The sequence below is a fragment of the Martes martes genome (genome assembly GCF_963455335.1).
Source record: "Martes martes genome assembly, chromosome: 11".
In the NCBI taxonomy this organism is placed as follows: Eukaryota; Metazoa; Chordata; class Mammalia; order Carnivora; family Mustelidae; genus Martes; species Martes martes.
In genome coordinates, this window is record NC_137899.1 from 48,314,588 (window position 1) to 48,336,294 (window position 21,707).

General features: G+C 37.8%; 1 protein-coding gene across 1 annotated transcript in view; it reads right to left on the reverse strand.

Annotated features, from left to right (window-relative positions):
• Positions 1–1,207: 1,207 nt before the first annotated feature.
• Positions 1,208–21,707, reverse strand: part of ETV1 (ETS variant transcription factor 1) — a gene marked incomplete at its 5' end in the record, with an annotated part of 88,123 nt that continues 67,623 nt past the window's right edge. The window contains 5 exons of the mRNA XM_080818833.1: positions 1,208–1,908; positions 6,518–6,619; positions 12,103–12,272; positions 16,396–16,464; positions 18,040–18,135. Of these exons, the coding sequence (XP_080674959.1) occupies positions 1,687–1,908; positions 6,518–6,619; positions 12,103–12,272; positions 16,396–16,464; positions 18,040–18,135 (659 nt within the window). The 3' untranslated portion in view covers positions 1,208–1,686. The remainder of the gene's footprint in view (positions 1,909–6,517; positions 6,620–12,102; positions 12,273–16,395; positions 16,465–18,039; positions 18,136–21,707) is intronic.

Sequence of the window (21,707 nt, forward strand, 5' to 3'; positions counted from 1 at the left end):
GGCTTCTCTTTTGAATGGTTTAGCAAGCTATTCAAAGATATCATAACACCATTCACTTATTTTTGTTGTTCTAGGTGAATGAAACAACATATCTTGCTTTCAATATTTTCTCCAAATGCCAAACACAAACAAAACAAAAATCTTTGAAACTTTACATCTTTAAGTCTTCTTTCAAACAATCCAATCACATTTACACAAGTGTCCAAAGCAATATGAGTATCAGTGCCAGCACTATGTCATACAGCAACTTCCTTGGAGTCTTTGACAATTTGTAAATAATTTTCTATTTCACCAAAAGTTACAAAAGTTTCCACAGTTTCCCTTAGCAAGCTGAAGCTTACTCTTCATTTGTCAATGTGCATTAAAGCTGCTTAGAGCATAGCATGGCATAAGCTATTTTTTAAGCAATAAATGGTTTGAGTCATCTATTTTGTCCTGAAATGCTATCTGTAGTTAACTGCATTGCTTATAAATGGTCATAGTAAATTCAGCATGAAAGAGAATATTACAGAAAAGACAGCAGCAGAAGCATTAGCATTATCTAATATTTATATGTTATCAACATAACACAGCAGTAAAAGGTTTAAATGCATATCAATGGGTACCATGTCTAAAAATTACTATAGTACCTATTTAGTGTATTGGATATTTTTCTTAAGGAGTGCTTGCTGTATCTAGAACAGCGTAATATGTGATTTAGTACAGTTAATTCTTATCGATTAAATAATATTTCTTTATGTACTGAAGGAAGTGAGATTTTTTTTTTTTTTTTTTTGCTTCACTGTGATCCCAGATTTAACATTTAAATGAAGATCTCAAAGGACCATGACATATTATTATTTAACTGAAATGGGCTTCAAAATACTTAAACAACAGTATGATTTGTGTCTGAACAGCAAGGTGGCACCAGGTACACGGAATGCTACTGGCCTGTGACTCAGTTTGGAGCCAGAGTCCAAAATTTGTGCCCCTCATTTACAGTCATGGTGATCACTCAACTTCAAAGAGAAAGACCCATTTTATGGTTATCCTCTGTGAGTCAGATAGAAAGCAAAACAAAACAAAAAACAGCAAACGCGATCTCTAAATACCTTTTTACAACAGGTGCAAAACCAGTCATTTCTAACAATTAAATTGCCATTTACAGTAGGTTTTTTTTTTGCTTTTTTTTTTTGTTTTTTAGTTTTTTTGTTTTTGTTTGTTTTTTGTACACCTTGCAGAGACTCAGAAGTGATAGGGGGAAATGCCCAAGGCAAATAGTCTCCAAGTGGATATTTACACAATGTGAATTAACTGTACCATAGATACCCAGAGAAAATGAACATTTTCTTATGTTGTTATGAAATCAAATAAACATGATATAGCTTCATCATACGTAAAACCTGTAAGACCCCATCCCAAGTCTAAGTAAAAAGTAATCCCCATATTCCCCCACCCATTCACCCATTATCTTCCTGTTACACAGAATAAATGTTTAGATTACACCCTCCCACCCTCAAATAAAGTGCGCAGTCCATGGCAGACCATAGAATAATGCAACAGGAAAGCCCCTTTTTGTGTATTATTATTTAAAAATAAAATACAAACAACAAAAATCAAACAAAGATTGAAGAGAACTCAAGAGATTCTCCGCAACCTGCAAAAAGAGGAGAAGCGAGAAGAGGCCCTGCGTGACTGTCCCTTGCGTTAATACACATAGCCTTCGTTGTAGGGGTGGGGGTTGCAGCAGCCCCCTTCCGGCATGTAGGCCATGCTCTCGTCAAAGTGAGACAGAGGCACCGTGTCCTCTTCATTGATGTGACGTTCCATGTCCGTCTTCAGCAGTGGGCGCTGATTATCTGGGAAGGCCATGGAGAACAGAGCTTCGGGATCGCACACAAATTTGTAGACATATCTCTCTCCGGCCACCTGATGAAAACACGGAAGAGAAAAACCCATCCTTATGTATGGTGAGGGATGTTAACTAAGTGTACCAGGGTGATCATGTCACGATATATACAAACAGTGAATCGCTATGTGGTACACTGAAACAGACATAAGTTTTTATATCAATTAACTTCAGAAGAACCACAATTTTCATCATCCCCATATGGGAAAGAGCAGGGAAAGAAAAGAACAAAAACATGGTTTAATATGTCAGAAAGCAGCCGAGTGTTAGCAGATATCCATAAAAGGAAAAAAAAATGTCCTTACTTTGTGGAATAAACTTCAGTCCAATAGAAGGAAATGCAACCTTGAGTAATGATTGACCTTGAGTAATAATTATATTAATTCCAGGCACAGGTAGAAAGCTTAGTAGTTTGCTCGTTTTACTCTAAAGGTAAATTTACACTGTTATTTGTGTGTGTGTTGGGGGGCGGATCAATGATTTCATGCAGGCATCTCACATTGAAATTTTTCTTCCTTTTTTTGCTTTTTGCTTTAAATTGTAATATCTTTATTTATTAAAAAAAAAAAAACTGGACCTTTAAGGTGAGTGTCTCCCTCTTAATATCACACTTCTGAAACTGTAGAAAACCTAAACTTCCAAATCTTAAAAGAAAAATGTTCTGGGTTCCTAATAAGACTAGACTATGACTCACTGATTCACAGGGTGAACTGGTTCATTTCTTTTTTTCTTTCCTTTCCTTTTTTTTTTTTTTTTGGCATTGTGTATTCTCATCTAAAAAAACAAAAGATGCATAGCCTTATTTAAATGAAAGATGGATCAAGAGGACAGCATTATCCTGGATTCATCACTTTTAAAAATGAAGGCAAGATGCATTAGACAGAAGTTAAGGATGTGTGTAAAGTGTCAAATTGAAGTAAGAGGTGTAAAAAAGTGAAGGGAATTTAAAATATACAATGCATAGGGAGGAAATGAGAAAAAGAAATGTGACAGCTGCCTGAAATAAAGGAGAAGTAGCATAATTTGTAGGGAATGACATGTCCCAACCTTAAATTTTGAAGACTAATGTTTCTCTAGGAAATTATAAACAATTGAGTGAAACAAATATGCAAACCCCCTCCATTAATAGATAAAACTGAGGCTCTCAAAAAAGCAGGGGTGAGTTGGGGGTGGAGAGTGGCAGGGGGTGTGTATATGAACACAATTCTTTGTATTGACATTGAGGTAAATCTTCACGTTATGCAGAGATTAGTAATTTTAGAAAGGTGAAAATTATTCAATGCCTCTGGGTTCCTATGTATCAAAAAAAAAGGCGGGGGGGACTGCTAGTTGCTTTGTGTAGAAGGAGAATGTTAAGTTCTTGGTTTATAAACTATCTGTACATGTTTGGAAAATAAGAATCAACCACCAAAGAGTGCTACTTCTGGACTCAAGATTTAGAACACTGTTTTGTCCTGGATGTTTTACCTTGTAAGAGGAACCAATTTAGAGATTCCAAATAATCTGAATATTCCTAGGTTTGAAAACAGTGAACACTTAGGCATGTTTCTTAAATCAGTCCTCAGTTCCCCTTTTTTAGGAAACAGAAATGGGAACGGGTCCTTTGGAAAGCCTCCTGTAAAACTGAGATGGAAGTCTCCATACATTGCAAGGCAAACAGAGAAGCTGGTGTAAATTTATTTACTTTAGGCCCTTATAAAAAGGAAATTAAGTTCATGAAGGAGAAACTGCCATAAAAGTAAAAACAGGCAATATCAGAAACAAGGCTAAGACATAAAATCCTAGTTTTCCTTTTTTCAAAGCATTTTGAGAAAAAAAATAAATGGCTTGCATACTTTAGAGCATTTAATAATCTGCTTTGTTTTGTTTGGAGCTGCAGAAAAAGAGGTATTTGCTTTAGGCTACTGGTAGCTTTTTTATCCAACCTGTTGCTATTGGTTATAATTAGAAATGATTTGATAAATCACTGCGGGGAATTAAAATGTACAGCATCCAGTCAAGATTATAAAATCTCTTAAGGAGTCTGTCTTAACTCACAGCTTCCTACTATTTTTCTTACAAAAAAAAATTTTGGAACTACTACTATATTTATTGAACTATGTTAAATGTCATGGAGTTTAGAACAAGGGCTGATAATTGCCAAGGGAGATAATGTCTTTCATTCTTAGTAATACAATTACAATCTAGAAAATGCTGTACATTAAATATACCCAAACCACAATGCTGAGATAGATAAAACACAAATTTTACAGGAGAAATGAATCAGAAGTTAACAAGCAAGTATCTTTTGAACTGTGCTTTGAAAGACTAGATATTTAAATTATGTTAACTTTTTAAATCTCAGAAGTAACATAAAAAACTGGCAGAATACAGAATGAAAATACAAAAAAAAAAAACTGGCAGAAAGTTAAAAATTATACATTAAATCAAAAGAAATAATGATTTATCATTATATCATCCACAAATAACTACTGTTAAAATATGTGCATAGATTTCTCTAGGCATTTCTAAGTTTTGAAAGAGAAGGTCACACATCCACAGTCTAAAAGCCAAACTCCACCATTTCTAATCTCATTCAGAACTACTGAAATAAGCAGGGTTTTTCTACATGTTTAGATCCATTTGATTATTTTTATTTCAATTTCTAATCTTTCCATTTAATTGTCCCAAATATATACCACATACATAAATAATTTAAGTTTATAAACAAGTGTGGATGTGTAAACATTTCCCCTACACACTGAAATATAAAATTGTACATCATAGGTTGTTATTTTTTAACTTTTATTTTTTTAAGGACAGCATAATTTCCCTCTGAGGGACTCTGTTAGAATTTGCTTTACCATTAGAATGGTACCAATGTCAGGTAAAATCACAAGGCAAGACACTGTACAGAGGGAACGCTATCTATCAGTGAGGCTATGAGGGAGTCACAGATGTGTCAAATGGTAGCAAGTAAAATGGCTCGACACGTATGAAGAAAGGGAGTAAATATGTCTGTAAAGATTGTAAAAAGCCTTCCTTTTTTTGTGCTAGTTAGAAGTAGATATCAATTTCGTGTGTTTCACCATGAAACAACCTATGCCTTCTTTATTATGCAGCAACACCCCAAAAGTTCTGTCGCATACAGACATTTTTCTAGTCTATATTAGCTGATACATAAATAGTTGCAAATAGTTTATTTTACCTTATTTTATTTTATTTTATAACAACAGCAGGTTTATGAAGTAAGAACACCACCATTTAGCAAGAGAGGAAGCTGTTCCAAAAGGTGATCCACTGAGAAGGCGGCATGCAAACCTCAATCCTGCCTGCATTTTGACAGCTGCCCCCCACCCCCCACTGCCCAGGGGAACTGAGCACCTACGGCGCCAGCCCACTCCACGGGTCCCAAATCAGCTAGATGGTGAGGGAAATGGAAGGAATGGAACACGTTGGAAAGGATTTGGCTGCAAATGGGAAAGGTGGGTGAGGAGGAAGGGAGGAATTAAAAAATGACCCTGGGGATGAGGTGGAGAGGACAGAGGGGCAGGTAGGTAAGGGTTATGTCTTGAAGGTGAGATTCCGGGAAATAGGAAATGAGTAATGAACTCAGCCTTATCTCTCAAGGATCTTGGGCACTCTAACTGCTGAGCTGGAAAGCTCCAGAGCACGGATTCCGTTTGGTCTAAAAACTCAAAAAAGATGCTGTTTCCTCTATTCTAGTATGTTTCACATAGCTACTGGTCTAGTTTTTCTTGGCATAACTCTAGTGATATAAAAATAGGCCACCATCTGCAATATATACCTATGTTTGTGTCCGCCCGATGAACAAAGGAAGCAAAAACAGTAATGTTCACAAGCGATAACTCATAAACTTAGTTCACAGTCTAGACAGCTGGAATGAATACACATGCAAGACTGAAGGAGTAACAATAACAAATATCCAATGTTTTTTCTTTATTCATTACCTTTTTCAAGAATTTTATATTTTGTTCTACGTGTATTCCATTTGTTTTATCTTAACTTTTTTAAAAGCCACCTTCAAATATTAAGCGAAGCTCGTGTGAAATAAAATACATGTAATGTAACTTCGTTCACCAATGAAATAATATCAAATTGTGATTTTTAGCAAATGGTTTTTAGGTAGCAAAGGGTTTTTAGGTAGCTAAGCTGTCAACCAGCAAAAACCAGGCAAGACGAAAAGATTTTGCAGGAGAACAAGGAATGTTCTGAATGTTTTAAGAATCAGAACAAGGAGGGTGAAAGTAAGAATTCAGTTAGTACTGGAATCCATAAACAAAAGCATTTTAAAATTATGTAATTGTGGAGAATGCAGCAGACTATTGACAACTTTGGGAATATACGGGAACTATTAGTACTGAAACATTTTTTACCAAATACGGTAAAGGTGGGTAAAGCAGACTTCCAGAAAGTCTACTCGTTTCTGTAAGATATTATTACACAGGTCTATAATGCCCATGAATTTATAACTAGAAAGGCTTGTCATACCAAAACCAAGAGCTAAGCATATGTTAAAATGAGTGAAAACCTTGCTTCAGCAATGCAATGATACGTGGCTTTTAAAGTATGACATGCAGATTAATGTGCAACATTTCAATGAATTTTAATGCTGTTGTAGCTGCTCACCTTTTGCATGATTCCTTTCTCATAATAATAGCGAAGCGAACGGCTAAGTTTATCATAGTTCATAGCCGGCCTGTTTTTCTGAATGCCCCAACGCCGGGCCACCTGCCACCAATACAGAACGACATTATAGTGTTAAGTATTACCTTATCAAGATATTTCATAAAACATGAGTGAATTAATCCATTACTTCCAAATATTCCAAACACATCCAAATTAAAGACAGAAGTAAAGAGGCAAAAGCTGTCATGGTCTGAATTTTCCTGTGCCTGGTTTGCTTTTAAACTGGGCGTGCAGTGATCATTCTGAAACTTCACAATAGAATTCTTTGTCACTATTGTTTTGGATACAAAATTAAATGGAAATAAGGGGATGTGTTTACAATGGGAATGAACAGGCTGCGATTCACCAAAATGAGGCAAGCTTCCCATTCTGAGATATACTGCCTCTTTTCTCCTTCTTAGCTTTTCTGAGAAAACCTATAGACCAAGAACAGCTTAGCAATCTCTTTGTAAAGGTGTTTTCTGAGATTATGATAAACTAGAGAAAAAAATATCCTGTTTGAGACCAAAGAATGAACAAGTGGCATTGTATGTGTAGCAGAGGAAACAGTATACAAATTCATAATCTGAACTGCAAATAATTTTTATTGCCCGAAGCAGCATCAGAATAAAACTGTAACCAATACTGAACTGGGGAATTAAGCATTCATTTAGAGAACAGTAATTGGATACTAAAAATAAGAAGGAAGTGGAAAAGGTCACCAAGAACATGAGTCCACAAACAAAAATCTCTAAAGCAGAATGTCCACTTTGTGGTTTGGTGAAAAATCTCAGTGCTTCTGAGGAGGTGGGTTTGGAAGAGCAACTTAGCTGGCACAGCGGAATTTTTCAAGGAAACCTCCCTCCTCGATTATACGTGCCCCTTCCCCCAACCCGGGGCTGGCTGAAGCCTCACACTGAACCCTGTAGCCTGCTTTCGCCACTCCAGCTAAATTCAGGTTCTCATGAGTTTCTATATTTAATTCGTCTGAGCAGAAACTGCAGCTGTCATGCATACCTAGGCAACCCCAAGAAAACATTATCTAATAGGGTTAGTGTTCTCCTTCATTTCTCTGAAATTCCAGGTTGTTGCTGTGTCACATGGCCTAAAATAGATTGCTTTTCAGAGAGAGCGTTCCGTCGCTCTCCACTTTATTAATAGCAATTACCTTTCCCCGGGGTTTTTTTTTTTTCTGTCAAAAATACTGATCCTTGCTCTTTTCTCCCTCCCTAATTTGTATTTCCTGAATGAGGATACAGTGTAGTTTAGCCCCCATGCATCAGTACAGCAGAGATGTGACGTAACGGGAACATGACTACACATCCAGTCACCGCAGCAGGCAGCTCTGAATTTTCCAGAGATAAAATTCATTTTAATGTAAGTGTTTGAAGCAGTAGTGCAATGGGAGGGTGGCAATAAGAAATGAAAGCCATACTACCGAAACAACATGTCTTTTGAAGAACCCAACAATGAGCATCAGCAAATCTTTAGCAGATTTGGCAACTGAACAGCACGCTAACCTGGAAGGGCCATGGAAATAAACTCCTAATATTTCCTTAAATTAAACACCAGTTTCCGAATACCTTTTCATTTATAAATGATTCTCCTCTAGAAATTTACTAGGGTGCACCTAGAAAGTAAAATACTTGCAACCAACTTTAAGACAACCCTGTGGAGGGTGCCTGGGTGGCTCAGTTGTTAAGCAGCTGCCTTCCGCTGAGGTCATGACCCCAGGGTGTTTGGGATCAAGCCCTGCATGGGGCTCCCTGCTCAGCGGGGAGTCTGCTTCTCCCTCTGCCCCTCCCCCAGCTTGTGCATGCTCGCTCGCTCTCTCTCTCTCTCGTAAAAATAAACAAACAAATATTAAAAAAAAAAAAGACAACCCAGTGGAAGTCTCTAGGGAGAGAATGATGATTTTTTTGAGACCATACACAGTCTGACTTTTAGGATGCCAGTTAATTCTAAGCACAAGTGGGTATTATTAGACATTTTTAAAGAACAGAATACATTCTTAGAGCTGTTTGGGCTCATTCAATGTCACCTGCATCATAAAGGGAAGTGGGACACACCAAAATGCATGTGAGATGCAGACAAGTTATGCAAGGTAAGTTCTAGAGATGTACTCTACCACAGCATGCCCATAGTTAACAATACTGTCTTGGACACCTAAAAATTTGAGAAGAGGGCAGATCCCATGTTAAATGTTATTACCACAGTAATAAAAAAGATTGAAACTTAAAGTCAACAGATGATACAACTAATTTCCAGGATAGGTTAGACCACCTACCAACGGAGAAAGCCCATTCAGCCCTCATGTGTGAGCCACCCATCACTGCTATCTCCCGCACCGCTAAAAGCCAAGGCAACATGCTCAGCATGGAGTGGTTGTGGTGGCGGAACACTTCCAGTGACTTCCTAGATACTCCTTCAAGTGAAAACTTAGACTATTAGTGAGGAAAATGAAAAGGTGCCTGCACTATAAAAATCTCTCTTGGGGCGCTTGGGTGGCACAGTCGATTAAGCAGTTAAGAGTCAAGCTCTTGGTTGCAACTCAGGTCATGATCTCAAGGTCATGGGATCGAATCCCATGTTGGGCTCTGGCTCAGCATGGAGTCTGCTCGTCCTTCTCCCTCTGCTCCTCACCCCCCCACACTCTCTCAAATACATGAATAAATAAAATCTTTTTTAAAAAATCACTTTCACTGTCAAATGAATTAAGTTGGAAAATATAACAGTTCAAGCATTAACTGATTTTTAAAAATCATGTTTGAATACCCAACATAAACCTGGAGACCACAATCAGGTCCTGGTTATCAGACTTCCTGGTAATTCTTCTAGCTCATCAAGTTTGAATATCTTTGAAAGACTTCTTCTCTGAGTCCTAGAGATGCTTTGCTATGTTAATAATTGTTCCCTGAGACAATTCCCTAGGATCCATGATTAATTTGAAAATAACATTTCATTATCTCAAATATCTCAAAAAGAGAGATGTTAAAGAGCACGTGCTGGCTAATGTTACCCAAACACACTGAGCAGATAATCAGCACCGGACGACAGTCTCACACAATATCATTTTAAACTGCAAAATGAAATAGAAAGAAATGAGCCAACGAGTTATCTCCTATAAGGACGGCTTCTGAGCACCTTCCAGGAGCCGTGCTGACAGAGACCCTCAAAGAGCTCCTGTGTGGTACAACAAGGAGGGTGATGGTGGGCCACATAGGGTGAAGAAACATCACAAAGACTTTCCAAAGAATAAATTTAAATGGCACAGCCATTGCCTAATGGAAGCCATTCCAACAGTGAGCAGAGTGGCATTAGAAATGTGATGTTTCGGGGCGCCTGGTTGGCTCAGTGGGTTAAGCCTCTGCCTTCAGCTCAGGTCATGATCTCAGGGTCTTGGGATCGAGCCCCGCATCGGGCTCTCTGCTCAGCGGGGAGTCTGCTTCCCCCTTCTCTCTCTGCCTGCCTCTCTGCCTACTTGTGATCTTTGTCTGTCAAATAAATAGATAAAATCTTAAAAAAAAAAAAAAAAGAAATGTGATGTTTCATTTTGAACAAAAGCCTTAGGAGGCTTAGTACTTACTGAACAATCGCTGAATTAGTCACTCTTTGGAAATGGTCTACTAACTCTGAATCACCTGGCCCTTTTTTACTTTATAAGTCTTCCACAGAAAAGGAATCTAAATGTTTGTTATTCTGAACAGATATAACGGCATGTCTTTCCAGCATATAAAAATCATAGAAATTCAGAATCTGATGAAGTTAATGGACATCTGTTCAAGTCTTCTATTCTATTTATTCAACCTGATCATCATGAAAGTCAACAATTGCTAAATAAAGAAGTTAATTACGTTCATAAGGATTTTATTCTTCCGAGATCAATAATGACCAACATAATTCCGTACTGTTTCCATCTTAACAAATATATGGCTAAAACGAAAAGTCCTGTTTCTGCTCACTTCATTTTAGCCATAGGTAAAGGGGAATGACTGACATAAATTCCCACTGAAGGTCCTCAGTTCTAGGCTGAACAACTCTTGCAGTGATTATGAACACAGCAGAGAGCACACACTGCCATCATCTTTTTTTTTTTTAAGATTTTATTTATTTATTGATAGAGATCACAAGTAGGCAGAGGCAGGCAGAGAGAGGGAGGGGGAAGCAACCTCCCCGCCAAGCAGAGAGCCCGATGCGGGGCTTGATCCCAGGACCCTGAGATCATGACCTGAGCCGAAGGCAGAGGCTTAACCCACTGAGCCACCCAGGTGCCCCCACACTGCCATCATCTTAAAGGGCTTTCAAGTTACTTTACAGTAAGTATTTCCAGTCTTCCTTTGTTAGTGCTTCACATTTTTATGGGTCTTTCACTTACATCATTTAAGTACATCTACATAAAAATGAATTTCCTTTGACAAATTAAGCCTTAGACACACCATGAAATTCAAACACCCAACTACTTAGCCCATTCTAGATACGGATATTTTCAAATTCTGATATTGAGCCCTCTGTGCCTCGGTGTTTGGTTAGGGCAATGGAAATGCAAAGCTAACCCTCTAGACTACTAGTGTACTGATAGAATCTGAAGTAGACAAAACTCTGCTAACTAGCTCCTCTTAGGTCCAACTTCTTTTAATACAAATTTGAATCAGATCATCCCTTTAATAAGAAAGATGACTTATTTTCTGGATATCAAACAAGGACATGTTATCTGATTATGAATGAATGTACGTTTTCAGAGGGCAGGAACTTTTAATATGTATGGGCCCATTAGCCTAGATTGTAGATGTCCAGTCTATACTAATCTAAACTAATCACTTTGGGTTCAAAAATAGCTGGATATCTTCCTAGATTTTACATGTTTTTGAGGCATTTAGACCCTACAGCCAATATAAGTGGGCATAGGCATGTTAATTGAAAGTCATCCAGGGGTGCCTGGGTGGTTCACTGGGTCAAGCATCTGCCTTCGGCTCAGGTCATGGTCCCAGGGTCTTAGGATCGAGTCCCGCATCAAGCTCCTTGCTCAGGGGGGGTCTGCTTCTTCCACTGCCTGCCACTCCCCCACTTGTGTGCACTCTTTCTCTCTCTGACAAATAAATAAATAAAATCTTAAAAAAAGAAAAAGTCATCCATTGCTTTCTTGACTAATGTAAACTAAAGTCAATTTTAATAGTAACCGAGAAAGCACCTTTAGTAAGATTCGAACATTTTACATAAAAGTCACCTTTCTATAGAGGTCCAAAATGCTACTGGTGGGTTATGCTGTGATAATAACAGTGGTTTTCATCCTCAAGCTAGACCTGGAGAGAATGAAAATTGAACTGAGAAGTTCTTCAGGAAAATACTCCATTTGCATGTGCACGGGGGTCATGTTCTTTTCTTCTTTTAAATGAAGACTCTTTTTTTCCTTTGCACACTTTCTAATTCAGAAGGTTTCACTAATGTTTTAAAATGTTTAAAAAATACATTTTCAGCATATTAATCAACATATGTTTCGTTATATTTTAATATATCCAATTTTCCCAGCAAAAAGCTACTAAACCCACCTCTTCAGGCTCAATCAGTTTAAACTCCATGCCTCGCCCAGTCCAGGCAATGAAATGAGAGTTTGAAGGATCGTCCAGAAGAGCCACCAAAAACTGCCAGAGCTGAAGGGATCCCCGCCGCTGGTATGTGGGTCCTTCCCGATACATTCCTGGCTCCTGTTTGATGTCTCCTACATGGAAAAATGTTGACGTTTCTATTATGAGCAGTATTATGACATTTCCCTAAAATCTACATTAAACCAATCATGAAAATGGTTAAACCACAACCACTTTATGGGTTTCTGTGAAATATAACATCACCACTTTAAATGGGGCTTTAAAACATTTAAAGGATTTAATGTAAACCAAGAACCTGTACAAACTTACAAACAACTATATGTAACGTGGGAGGGTCAAAATAAATGCAAACAGGTATAGAGTAAATCCATGAATGTCATTTTCTTATTAAAATTTTGTACCACTATCTCTTTGTTTTCAAAATCATTTATTTAAAAACCGTATCATCCAATCCCACTTCCTCTTGTTTTTATTGTTAATGACTTTATTCCCTGCTCTAAGAAACACAGAAAAGGAAGTAATCAATTCGAAGCCCTGGGCATTTTATTTGTACAAATTCTGCAAACTATAATTCGCAAAGACACATGGAAAAAAACTGCAAATTTTATTGCAAATATTTCAAAGCAAATTTACTCTTTCATTTATTCATTTACTTATTTTCACCGATGTATTTATTTATATGAGAGAGAAAAAGAGCAGAGGGAAAGGGAGAGAATCCCACCTAGACTCACGCTGAGCCCGATGTGGGACTTGATCCCACGACCCTGAGATCACAACCTGAGCCCGAATCAAGAGTTGGACTCAACTGACAGAGCCACCCAGGTGTCCCATCTCAAAGGAAATTTATTCTTAAACTCTGAGTTAAGTAATCTATACTTTATATAAATTAGTAAAATCTCATAATAATTCAGGGCATATTGGATTATTATTATACCACCTTTTCCCCACACCTTCATACTGGCACTACCACTTCCTTAACTGGCAGGAATAAAAATTCCTTCATTTTTCTTTATCTCTTATTTGCATTTCAGTCACGTCAATTTAGCTTGCAAGTCTTTTTCTCAAGTGCAATCTAAAAACACATATACAGGAGCTTTCTGTAAATCTATATTTTTAATCAAGAAAGGCTGGTTTGTGTTACATTTATTTGTTATTTATACATAGTGTAAAAACCTATTAAGTAGATTATAGCAATAAGGGTGTTACTGTTGTAATTCTTCTGGTATAAATCTGGTTATCTTGTTTTTACCAAACAAACAAAAACTCAGTCATAACTCCTGATTATTTACATCTACCTCCAGCCAACCATCCCCCAAAATATGTGGAACTGGTCACACTGGGGATAAAATGTCTAGGGCCCTACAAACATATCATTGTTAAGGCACAGATTTTTCTTCTACACCCTAGAAACAATTCAGAGATAATATAATCAAGCCAATCTATTCAGAGTAAGTGTGAATTATAAAACAAACCAAATCAGAGGCTTTCTTAAACCTTTCCTTTGGTTAACATACATATACCTCTTAAAATAATTACAGAAAGAACAACACTTTAAAAACCACGACCAAAATAAAATTATTCAGTCACTAGCTGCTAGAAATCATCATGCCATTTTGGTCTAAGCTAGATAACACAGAAGTGTCTCTTCATATTGATGTCGATGACAGTTTTATTTATCTTAGTGTTTTTTTTTTTTAAGATTTTATTTATTTATTTGACAGACAGAGATCACAAGTAGGCAGAGAGGCAGGCAGAGAGAGAGGGGGAAGCAGGCTCCCTGCCGAGCAGAGAGCCCGATGCGGGGCTCGATCCCAGGACCCTGGGATCACAACCTGAGCCGAAGGCAGAGGCTTTAACCCGCTGAGCCACCCAGGCGCCCCTATCTTAGTTTTTTCCTTCTGAGACTTAACAAATTTCTACACGGGGTTAACTGAGCAATTATGCAGAGTGAGTGAAACTCTGTCAAATTTTATAATCTCTAGATTGCTTCTGCTTGTAAATGTGATGGACTATACCAGCCTTGTCAATGAAAAAATAACCCTTTGCTTTCCTATTCCCTTGGTCTCTATTTCTCATAAAATAAAAAACTAATACTATCTTCCAAAATACAAGTCTCTTAGTACGAAACTGAAAAATATTTCAAAGTCAAAGGGAATAAGTAATCAAGACAGATTGCTTCCCTAAACATCAGTGTGACTTAGGCCTGTTAGATTATATCATAACCCTATTGGTAGTTACGAGCTGATTTTACTTCCTTATATGCCCATCCTGGTAATCAAGATGGCTTAAAATGTTAAGCTTACTGAAAATGAGAAACAAAACAAAACAAAAAACTGATGGAGGTCACTCCACAGAGGGAAGGCTTTATGCTTTGTCTTGAGAGAAAAGGCTGTATTTTAAGACTTGTGACGCTTGGCTGATCGCATCACAAACCACACTGGCGCTCCAAGCTTAAAACTAACATCTATTTGGAATAAGGCCAAAAAAGTGACTCTGACTGGAGCTTAACCCTGTGACCTTGAATCAATTTAGCCATTTAAAGGAAGACTCAGGAAACAGATATTCCCCAAATTATCATTCTTTCGGAGAAGGACCAGAGTAGCAAAAACCTCAGGAACAGAAGAGTCTTCAAGCAACTAATGAAAAATGGAGAAGCAATGTGAGCATGTACTTCGCTGTTTAAATAATGACCATTAGGGGCACCTGGGTGGCTCAGTGGGTTAAAGCCTCTGCCTTCGGCTCAGGTCATGATCCCAGGGTCCTGGGATCGAGCCCCGCATCAGGCTCTCTGCTCATCAGGGAGCCTGCTTCCTCCTCTCTCTCTCTGCCTGCCTCTCTGCCTACTTGTGATCTCTGTCTGTCAAATAAATAAATAAATAAATATCTTTAAAAAATAATAATGACAATTAAAAACTTCTGAAGGCTACAAAGTCATTACAGCCATGATCCCCAAAGTTCGTGCAATCAGCTAATCAGAGGGTCCCTGCTCATTTCCTGTTAGACAATCAAAGCAGGAAATAGGGAGACCGCTCTGAAGAACCACTAAATCAATTAACTGTTCACTTTTCCCGAAGCTTCCTCATAGATGCTGACTTTTGCCACTTTAGTCAAGAGGAAAAAAAAAAAACAACAAAAAAGTCTATCTAACTTGACACTCATTTTTAAAACCTGGGACCTTTTCACTGCAAAAGTGAGGGATATTAAAAAGCAAATGCTTTCCTAACTCCATCTTAAGCAATTACAAAGTAACTGCACATTAGTAATGAACATCTTCCCAGGGGAAAAAAAAAAAAAGGAAAAACTCTAAGAGAAGGACTAGCGATCACTAACTAAATGGGCAGCTATGTTGTTCCTGTGTTCCATAATACATCTTTTCTCAAATAATAAAAGGAGAGAGGCTGCATTAGTCATCCGTGTATCCACACTTGCATGCTTTCTGTTCTGCTTTGTTAATTACGGGATCAGCTTTCAATAAATCTCGAATAAGCTGCATGTGCTCAGCAGGGCAATGGAAAGACACCTCGTACTCTACACAAAGCTCAGCAAGAACGATACTCTCTGGTTCTGTCTTTAAACATGAGATTTCAAGGGCGCCTGGGTCGCTCAGCCGTTAAGCATCTGCCTTCAGCTCAGGTCATGATGGCAGGGTCCTGGGATCGAGCCCCACATGGGGCTGCTCAGCAGGGAGCCTGCTTCGTCCTCTCCCCCTGCTTGTGTTCCTTCTCTCACTCTCTGTCAATAAATAAATAAAATCTTAAAAAAATAAAATAAATAAAAATGAGATCTCTCACAGGACAAAAAAAAAAAGCTTCTGAATAGGGGAAGGAAGGGAGAATTTATAACAGGTAAAGTTCAGCAAGAGTTGAATGCGTTATAAGTGACATGCATAGAAATCTTCAAGTTGGGGGGGTGCCTGGGCGGCTCAGTCATTAAGCGTCTGGCTTCGGCTCAGGTCATGATCCAGGGGTCCTGGGATCGAGCCCTGCATCAGGCTCCCTGTTCAGTGGGAAGCCTGTTTCTCCCTCTTCCACTCCCCCTGCTTGTGTTCCCTCTCTTGCTGTGTCTCTCTCTGTCAAATAAATAAAAATCTTAAAGAGAAAGAAAGAAGGAAAGAAAGGAAGAAAGAAAGAAAGAACCTTCAAGCAGGAATGTCAACTGCTTCAGAAGAGTGGAGGGTGATCTCTCCACTCCCTCCTAAAAAAAAATATCGAACCTGCAGCACAATGAGAAACCTACCATCAAATTTCTCTGGGACAACACAGGTGTCATCGTAAAACTGCCTGGGGCCCTTCTCAAACATACAGCCTGTGGGAGGAAACAGGATACATTTATTCGTGATACAAATGAAACTCACGAGCAATTTAAAATGTAGCCATTAACACAAAAATTGGGGTAGAAAAGGACTCTGCCATTTTTCAGCTCTGTGACCTTAGGCACAATACATAGCCTGTGTGTCTCTGTTTCCTCACCTGTAAAATGGGAATGATAATAAATCACCTATCTTAAAGGGGTTGTTGTGAGGATTAACTGATTTAATATACACACGTGTAGAACAGTACCTGGCACATAGTGATAGATGACATTAGATATGGGTATTATTACTACCCCAAGCACAGAGCAGGTAAATGCTGGCAAATATAGAAATTACAATATATCATCTCCTTTTTCATTTTCTTCCAAGTTTTGTTATTCATGAGACAGGAGGAAAATCAAGATGAGTTACTTATATTTACCTTGCGCAGTACCCTGATAAACTGAAACACATTCAGTTTACCTCTTACTTCCCTGGAGAAATATTTAGCTAGGCTAGCCTCATGTTTTCATCTTCAACAGCCAAAACAGTTTTAAATTTTCTTTTAAACTTTCCTTTTTATCCTTTAACAAAACTAAGTCCACAGGAAAAATGCAAAATAAATCAACAGCTTTTACACTCTTTTTCTCCCCCATATATCCTTGACTATGACCTTCAATGAACTGCTGTCGTCTTTAATCACCAGTAAGAAAGTTCATATTCTTTAGTCACAGTTTTCTTTCCTAGATGTACTGGTTTCTATGGTGAGCACATAGTATTACCAATAGCAGTGACAATAATTACAGTGGATTTCTGCTAAATTTTTGGTCCCAAATATTCTGGATTTACCAGCTTATTATACTCTTCTTTAAATATCAGCATTTACTTCTGTCAGTATCACTCATCTGAAAAAACCAGTATTAGACCTAACCTAAAAAGATGCACCTATGTCATCCTACTGAAGACACAGAACACTTATGTCATGAATCATGCACGTATTTCCAGAAACACCTTAATAGGTAATTTATCTAGAGAAGATCCTTTTTATCCATTACTTTGAAGGTATCAAAGTCCATTAGAGCAAAGCTTTCCCACCATGGTTACTGTGAACACATGCACAATAAAAACTCCTGTAGGCCTCTTATGTGAAATCCCATTCTTCACAATTACTTGTCTAAAAATGAAAAATCCAGGATATATAAAGGCAAATATATTTAAATCTACTCTCTTTTATTTCAAAACACAGACTTAGTTCTTAAAGCAAAACTGAAATTCCTCGAAGATTCATTTCAGTGGAGAGTAGGAAGGTAGGCTAATCTATAAAGCACATGTTCTATTTTAAAACGATGTGGTTGTTGGCAAAAAAAAAAAAAGAACACAGAAATCCACTTTTCAGCTGTTTATACACACATGACTCATGTTAACAACCAAATTCAAGATAACATGACCTGAAACATCTTCCTTTTACTTTAAAAAGATAAAGCTTTAAAACAGTGGTTTAGGGAACAACAGTGATTTTTCCCATAAAACATAATGATTAATCAAATTACTGGATCTTTGGTATGTATGATAATGTTGACCATATTTACAAGGAATTTCAATAACAGTAAACTTAACTTCTGTTCTGCTGGGATGAGCCAGGAAGCCTTCTTGCCTCATATAAATGGAGTGGCAGCTAGGCACTTCTGAAAGAAGAAACAACATCAGTCAGAGAAGTTTGGAGCTGAAAATGTGCTGGTACCAATAGACAAGAGTGCAGACAGGAAAATAAGAAAAACTGACATGAGTCTCCATGAAGGGAGCTTCCAACCAGAGTTAACATTTCAGACAGGGCCCACACAGGAAATGGAAAAACAAGGGGCACCTGGCTGGCTCAGTCGGTTAAGTGCCCAACTTAGATTTCAGCTGAGGTCATGACCTCAGGGTTGTAAGATCGAGCCCTGCGTTGGGTTCCAAGCTCAGCACGGAGTCTGCTTGACCTTCTCCCCCTCTGACCCTCTCCCAGCTATATCACTCTCTCTCATTTTCTAAAATAAATAAATAAATCTTAAAAAAAAAAAAAGAAAGGGGCGTCTGGGTGCTCAGTGGGTTAAAGCCTCTGCCTTCAGCTCAGGTCATGATCCCAGTGTCCTGGGATCGAGCCCCACATCGGGCTCTCTGCTCGGCAGGGAGCCTGCTTCCCCCTCTCTCTCTGCCTGCCTCTGCCTACTTGTGATCTCTCTCTCTCTGTCAAATGAATAAATAAAAAAAAAAAAATCTAAAAAAAAAAAAAAAGAAAGAAAGAAAAGAAAAGAAAGGGAAAAATGAGAAGCATATCAGGGCGGACACAGATTCTCTCCAACAGGCTTGTAAATTCAAAGTTTTATCCACATTTACTGAAAGATGGCTCTCCTGTAACCCCAGATGAATGTAAGAGTGACCTTGAAACAAATGGTGTCATGAGTAAAGCTATATTTGGGGGCAATTATGGGATAAGTCTGTATATCCTTGGTGTTCAAAGCAAAGATCAACAAAGATTCAGTCATGGTTTATTTTCATGAACACTGGTAGAAATTATTACGAAAAGACAAAATTGCCACATCTCTTAAAATTACTCCAGCCTTTTAAGGTTATTGCTATTTTTCACCCCCAGAAAAAAGTATGATTGCCTTTTTATTTTGTTAAGCACACAGGTTGTAATCAAAACAAATGGGACTATAAAACAGAAATCCAACAATTTCATAGCAAACACCATTATGATGTTAGGAGTAAGGCCTTGCCTACCTGACCAAGTTAACTCATCACTGAGAAAATAAACCTGGTTAATGGTTAAACTTGAGTCACAGTGATGGCTGTGTATTTAACGTGTTAAGTACCTTAGATAAAGGGAAAAGGGCAGACATACAGATTAGGAGACAAAAGATTAAAATTTGAGTCCTTAACTTATTACTAATAAGCCTAAATGACTTTAGGTAAGCCATTCTGTATCTAAGCTTATATAAAATAAAGTGTCGGATCAGATGTCATCTAAAGTCTATTATTGGCTCAAGTTCTTTGATTCTGAATAGAATGTCACTCACATGACCAGAGCCTGATTTCTGCTGAAGCCACTGAAGCCACAGGATGGACCCTCCACTTAGAGCAATCCCTCCTAACGCCCTGCACATTCGTAGATGCTGTTTCTTTTTCTTTTTCTTTCAGAATGTTCCCCAAATATTATGTTTTAGGTCCCATGAACTTGGGCCCAACCCTGTACAGAATATACACAGACTCTATAGGAAGGTATAATTACATGTGACTGAATTAATTCTATCTTCTGTATGTATACTCAAGTTTTTGAAACTTTAAACATATAAAAAAATAAACTTATACAAGAGAGGCAGGGCAGGGGTTCGTGGGGGGAAGGGAGGGAAAAATGAAACAAGGTGGGGTGGGGAGGGAGACACACCATAAGAGACTGTTACTCTCAGGAAACAAACTGAGAGCTGCTGGAGGGGAGCAGGGGGAAGGGATAGGGTGGCTGGGTGATGGTCACTGGGGAGGGTATGTGCTATGGTGAGTGCTGTGAACTGTGTAAGACTGATGATTCACAGACCTGTACCTCTAAAATAAATAATACATTATATGTTAATAAAAAAATACATATGGCAAATGTCCTATTTAATATGAGTTTGTCCTCCATTCTACCACTTGTAGCAAATACATGATTTCTGAACAAGTAACAAAGAACACTTACATGAATTGGGAGCTAAAGACCCTAATGTCTTCTTAACTAACCATCCACAGACTTTCACGTTGTAACAGATAATTAGCACTATTTATTTGGCCTAAAGGCCACTCTTCCTTGGTCTGGAATGTTCCATTTTTAAAGTGTATCTGATTTTTAAAAAATTTGCCTGGTATTAATGTCAACCAAAATATGAGATAATTTTTCACAGAAAAAAAGTTTACGTGGCTTTAGTCAAAAATAGCTTAATGGCGCTTCCTAATAGCTATAACACTTAAAAGTATGTAGAAATCAATAGCTTATGAGTTGAAAACAATATAAAACTCATTATCAAACATTTTAGAACACCATGCCTTCTTTATATTACATATGATCTAGTATATAATTCTGACCCTATAAAAGACAGAGTTGATCTTATTTCCTGGTATCAGGAAACTTATAATGGGGTTGCAGGGCAGTTGAACTTCTGGGTTACCAAAGAGCTAGCAATCCATTTTATCCATACTTTTTAACCAGTGGTACTTCAAATTCATGTTTAATGTTATGTTGATTTATTGCCAGGCATAGGACCCTCCAAGCAGCTGGGCCTAGTAGGGACAGTGTTAATGACTCTGCCATCAGCTTAGCAGCTGTTTAGAGGTAAGAATTTTGTTGTACCAATGTTGACACCCTGCCACAAAATACTTTTACTGACTGCTGCCCAGCTGGAGTATGGCTCTAAAAACAGCTGGCTGGCTCTGGAGGCGGCTAGAGGAAAACATAGAGATTAAACTCTATTATATATAAGTGTGACTAAATGTAGTCTTTCCTCCCCAGAGGGGGAGAAAAAGAGGAGAAGAGGAAATTCAAGCATTTATGAGAAACCCGCTAGGCAAAGTCAAAGGAACATCTTACAGAAGTACTCTAACATAATAGAAAATAAGCATGATCCTGAACATTTGACATCAAAGATCGAATTTGATGACCATTTCACTAATTCCCATGTATCTATCTATTGACCTTGATGATTTGTTATTTCTTTTTTTTTTGATGATTTGTTATTTCTTGTGCTAATTCTGTAATATTTTTTCATAAATTCTATTTCTCAATATGGCATTTAAAGTATAGTGATTTAAAATTCATAATAAATTAATGATTTATAATGGGCTAAAGCCAGAACCTCCATTACAGTTCCAGAAACCAAACCTGTGATCTAGCTTCTAAGCAAAGCCATGAATGGTAATTTAGGGGAAAAAAAAAAAAACATATATAAGAATATAATTGTGTTTTTACCATTCTTAATACTATTTACGATACTCCAGAGTAAATAAAATTAACATCTAGCTCTTAAAATTGAGACACTTAGCTAGCATTGTTTAAATCCAGTCTATCCTTAAAATCGGTATCCTTTATACAGTCCAGAGAAGCCTGAAAAAATATAGCTAAGGGGAGTTTATTCCCCTAAAGTAACTAAAGTCATGTTATCCTAAAGTGGTATCAGTTAATTTATGACTATCAGAGTGGGTCAGACTCTAATCAAATTGTAGAAACATTTCCAAAGTGATTATTCAA